The 5,000-nt window shown below is 48.3% G+C and overlaps 3 protein-coding genes across 3 annotated transcripts in view; all 3 read right to left on the bottom strand.

Moving 5' to 3' along the window:
- Positions 1-2,600: 2,600 nt before the first annotated feature.
- LOC311120927 (histone H3.2) lies at positions 2,601-3,011 on the bottom strand (the record flags this gene model as incomplete). Its single annotated transcript, XM_084195483.1, has 1 exon — positions 2,601-3,011. The coding sequence occupies one exon, from the start codon at positions 3,009-3,011 to the stop codon at positions 2,601-2,603; it is 411 nt and encodes a 136-aa protein (XP_084051609.1).
- Positions 3,012-3,489: 478 nt separating this feature from the next.
- Positions 3,490-3,876, bottom strand: LOC311120868 (histone H2A; the record flags this gene model as incomplete). The annotated part of the gene is made up of 1 exon (XM_084195428.1): positions 3,490-3,876. One exon carries the CDS (start codon positions 3,874-3,876, stop codon positions 3,490-3,492), a length of 387 nt encoding a protein of 128 aa, XP_084051554.1.
- Positions 3,877-4,695: 819 nt separating this feature from the next.
- The window catches only part of LOC311120925 (histone H1-like), a gene marked incomplete at both ends in the record, with an annotated part of 624 nt that continues 319 nt past the window's right edge, over positions 4,696-5,000 (bottom strand). The window contains one exon of the mRNA XM_084195481.1: positions 4,696-5,000. This exon is cut by the window's right edge and continues 319 nt beyond it. Within this exon, the coding sequence (XP_084051607.1) occupies positions 4,696-5,000 (305 nt within the window).

Raw genomic sequence — 5,000 nt, 5'->3', positions numbered from 1 at the left:
AGTTGAGTTCAAGTGAATGAATGATTTCAGCGCCGGTGCGCGGTGCGCTATTATCTGCGTTTGGTCGACCTGATTGAGGCCGGCGGCACAGAAAGCGCGCCTCTGTTATATGTTCGGAGGCGTTGCAAAGGGGAGGGCGCTCGTTCTAGGGGACTAGGGAGGAGCGATTTCAAAGATGACGTGAAAGCAACTAACGTGCGCGGGAAACATACTCAAATACTGATATAGGCTATGTGGAACACAAGGCCAAACTGTGACAACTGGGAGATCAGCTAGTACACTGTGTCCCTCTCCTCATATTGTTGTTGTTGTTGTTGTTGTTGTTGTTGTTGTTGCACCTGATTCTACTCATTGAGGACTTGGTAATTTAGGTGACAGGTTGTTCAATCAGCTGTGGCTGTCCAGGCCTACAAGAAAAATGGGTCCTGTTGGGGGTAGCCTACTCTACCGCTGGAGTTGGGAAACACTGAAATGGAAGGGGGACACGCAGTGAGCAAAACTCCTAACCACATAAAAACACAGACACTTGAGATCATTAAGAGCTATAAGGAGTCCATCAACTACCTGGTCAGTCAAGTCATATAGGGGGGGATTTCATGGCCACCTGCTGGAGCAGAAGTCATGTTTGCCAACACTGGCCTTAAAATCATTAAATTTAGGAGCTATAAGGAGTCCATCAACTAACTGGTCAGTCAAGTCATATAGGGAGGGATGTCATGGCCACCTGCTGGAGCACAAGTAATGTTTGCCAACACTGGCCTTAAAATCATTAGGAGCTATAAGGAATAAATCAACTCATCATTCAAGTCATATAGGGAGGGATCTTAGCACCACCTGCTGGATCAGAAGTACCCTTCACCGTAGGCACAAGAGAGCCATCATCTCTCAACCGGTGCAATTTCCATAAGTATGTGGTAATAAAACAAACAACGACAGCTCCTCATATAGGCAGTGGTTTCACACATTTTTCTCCAAGATGTTCAAACGTTCATAGATGACCAGCAGGGTCAAATAATAAGCACAGTGGTTGTAGAGGTTGCAACAGGTCAGTCAGTACATCAGGAGTAAATGTCACTTGTTGTTAGTGTTGTAGTTCCTATTTCTACGGTGTTGCCTACCTGCAGCAATCATGATTTACCTGCAGTGTTGATTGCAATTACGTAATTTGTCAACTCATAATAACAGATGTTTTGCAAACCGTTGATGTTTAAATAAATGGATTCCCGGTGTCCGGATACCTTTTCTCTTAAGGGATGTGATTGAGTGAATCCAAAGTAAGTTGGTCTAAATACATAATAGGATGAATCATTCAGGTAAAATAACACAATGTCTATTTGAGTCGAATCAACGTAATATAATCCTTTTTACGTCTCTATCATCTTTACTCAATGTATTGGACCACATCAACTCAACTTACTCAAGCTTATCTACTCATAAAAACAAGCAAAAAGATCTACTCAACAATATGACGTGTGCTTTTGTTGACTGTAATAGCTTGAGTACATTCCACAAAGTCATTTTTTACAGTGTATCTAAAGACACGTTTGTTGTGGTGATGCACTTTTTCTTTGACGTTGAACTTGCATTGAACAGACAAATCCATTTCGTTACAACCCTTTTGTAGTATGACTTAGGAATATTTGTTGATGATCCTAATGTCTATGCGTGAATAGTGATTGGTTGTTGGTGAAATATTGCTGAGAACCCATCATTTCCTGGCCTTTTTTCACTATTGAGCTATTTTGAAACATTTGTTTTGCTATTGGATTCATAATGGTGACCTGGGACAAGTAATTAGTGAAACCAGAGTTCAGCAGTTGCCATTAAAGCGATCGAACCAAGTCATCCTAATAGGCTAGTATTAGCCTAAAGCAGGGTTTCCCAAACTCGGGCCACATTTTGGGAGTTTTTGCCCTAGCACTACACAGCTGATTCAAATAATCAACTCATCATCATCAAGCTGGGAGTATTAGAATCAGTTGTGGAGTGCTAGGGCAAAACGCAAAACGCGCACCCCTTGTGGACCCCAGGACCGCGTTTGGGAAACGCTGGCCTAAAGAGCAAATGCTGAAAGGGACTCACCATGAGGTGCAGTACCCACATTTAACCACAAGATGGCCTCCGTGCTCCATTGTAAAGTTTGGGCCTCTGCATGAGTCTCTCAGCAGCACTGCAACATGGGACTTTCAAAGTAAGTTGGCATGCAATGTTTTTTCTGGACTGCATGCAAGGCTATTATTACACACAACTAATAGTGTCAATTATTCATCTGAACACAATTCTTGTTACTATTCGGCCTATATTATCACTCGTTTCTTTTTCCCCTCCTTTGTAAAGCATTTTACTGTGTTACTATATAGTTCAAAGGAAGTGGATGATGCCAGATGGTTGTGTATATACACACACACAAACATTGAAGCTAGACTTCAGGCAACTAAAAAGGTGCAATACGTAGCTTTTAGACGTGTTAGTGAACAACATACATGGTGGCTAATGTAGAGGTGCGTGTATACATGGAACAATTGTGCCTTTTTGATGGAAATATGGAGGTGGCTCTTAAAAGAGCCTTTGGGGGATATTCGAGTTCAGGTCATCCTCATTTATGCGCGCTCTCCGCGAATACGGCGGGCCAGCTGGATGTCCTTGGGCATGATGGTCACCCGCTTGGCGTGGATGGCGCACAGGTTGGTGTCCTCGAACAGGCCGACCAGGTAAGCCTCGCTAGCCTCCTGTAGGGCCATCACGGCGGAGCTCTGGAAGCGCAGGTCGGTCTTGAAGTCCTGGGCGATTTCTCGCACCAGGCGCTGGAAGGGCAGCTTGCGGATGAGTAGCTCAGTGGACTTCTGGTAACGACGGATCTCTCTCAGAGCCACGGTGCCGGGCCTGTAACGGTGAGGCTTCTTCACACCGCCGGTGGCCGGGGCACTCTTGCGAGCAGCCTTAGTGGCGAGCTGCTTCCTGGGGGCTTTGCCACCGGTGGATTTGCGAGCGGTTTGCTTGGTTCTGGCCATGGCGCTGCTCTGACAGTCGGGAGTATAGCCTCGAAATGCCTATGTGAAGTTTATAAAGCCGGCAGTGGCGCCTGCTGATTGGACACCATCTCCCCACCACCCCGATTGGCCCGTTTCGCAGGCCTCCTCCGTTGGCCATTGGACGGGAGGCCCGGCCTCTCCAAAACTCAAACTCCCGGTGCGCGCGCAATAGGACGCCGCCGGCCCTTTACGCGCAATAATAGTCGCCAAAGTCAAGAGTGACAGCTTATAGGCACGTATCATCTAATGCTAGCCTGCTATGGCAAATGAGGCCAAGTAGGTGTTGTTGTTCATGCAAGGCCTCATGTGGGCACAGAATGTCGAAATAGTTGTGTATACACCCACTCAATGTATTGCGGTCATAGAAAGGTACTTTGCGCTTTTGGAGAGCTAGGTGGTTGGCTCTTAAAAGAGCCTTTGGGGGTTGAGTAGTCAAGTTGAAGTCGCAGTAGCGAATTTACTTGGCTTTGACTGCCTTCTCGGTCTTCTTGGGGAGTAGGACTGCCTGGATGTTGGGCAGCACACCACCCTGAGCGATGGTCACACCGCCGAGCAGTTTGTTCAGCTCCTCGTCGTTACGGACGGCCAGTTGCAGGTGACGGGGGATGATACGAGTCTTCTTGTTGTCACGGGCAGCGTTGCCGGCCAACTCCAGGATCTCAGCAGTCAGGTACTCGAGTACGGCGGCCAGGTAGACTGGTGCGCCAGCGCCCACACGCTCGGCGTAGTTGCCTTTGCGCAGCAGCCTGTGCACACGGCCCACGGGGAACTGGAGGCCAGCACGGGATGAACGGGTCTTTGCCTTCGCCCTGGCCTTGCCTCCGGTTTTGCCTCTTCCGCTCATATTGGTAGCTTGAGAAAGTCACAGAAAGTCTGAATGAGCCGCTCGCCACTTCGAGAGCCGTACATATACCTCGCCACAAGAGGCAACGATTGGCCACCGGGCCGGTGTGGCCTTATCCAATTGGAGCGAGGGACAGACAGATGGACAGACAGACAGCCCTAAGCCGGTTCCCACCCACAGGCAGCGAGTGAGAGGCTACTTTGTTTCCCTCCGACTTTGTTACTTTGTGTCATTTCGCGTGAGCGCCAAAATGTCCGAAATGACATCCACACATTATTTCTCTCCAAATGGGAAACAAACAGCTGGTGAGGGTGCACTCTTGAGTTTGAAATCGAAGCCACTATAGTATTGTTATTGTTATTACATGGCACTTGTAACACATCACAGCAGCCTGCCTCTGAACGGGAATAGCCCAGTGGCTCATATATAAAAATGGCTGTTGAGGGTGCACTCGTGAGTTTCAATTCGAAGCCACTATAGTATTGTTATTGTTATTACATGGCACTTGTAACACATCACAGCAGCCTGCCTCTGAACGGGAATAGCCCAGTGGCTCATATATAAAAATGGCTGGTGAGGGTGCACTCGTGAGGTCGAATTTCTGAGCCATTTTGGCCCTCTATTATATGCCTCTCCCTTCGCACACACCCAGAGTGGGACAATGTTGTGTGCGTAAAAGTAGCCTAGTGTGCGTAATTTCTTTTCCACGACAGGTAGTACATGGAAATCAATGCGCTTTCTATGGAAAGAGGTGGGTGGCTCTTAAAAGAGCCTTTTGTGGTACAACATGTATCGAGTAGAACACTGTTTGTAATAGGTTTACTTCTTCTTGGGGGCTGCCTTCTTGGCCTTGGCTGCCTTGGGCTTGGCGGCTTTGGGCTTGGCTGCCTTTGTAGCCTTCTTGGGGCTCTTGGCTGCCTTCTTGGCCGCTGCGGCGGGCTTCTTCACCTTCTTGGGGCTCTTGGCGGCCTTTTTGGGTGTAGCGGGCTTCTTGGCCTTCTTGGGGGACTTCTTTGCGGCGACGGCCTTCTTGGCTGCTACCTTCTTGGGCTTCTTCGCCGCGGCGGGCTTCTTGGCGGCCACCTTCTTTACTTTGGGGACTGCGGCTTTCTTGGCGGGCTTCT

The sequence above is a fragment of the Coregonus lavaretus genome (genome assembly GCF_964263955.1).
Source record: "Coregonus lavaretus genome assembly, contig: HAP1_SCAFFOLD_423, whole genome shotgun sequence".
Taxonomy (NCBI): Eukaryota; Metazoa; Chordata; class Actinopteri; order Salmoniformes; family Salmonidae; genus Coregonus; species Coregonus lavaretus.
The sequence above is the reverse complement of the archived record's forward strand: the minus strand, read 5'-3'. Positions and strand labels throughout refer to the sequence as shown.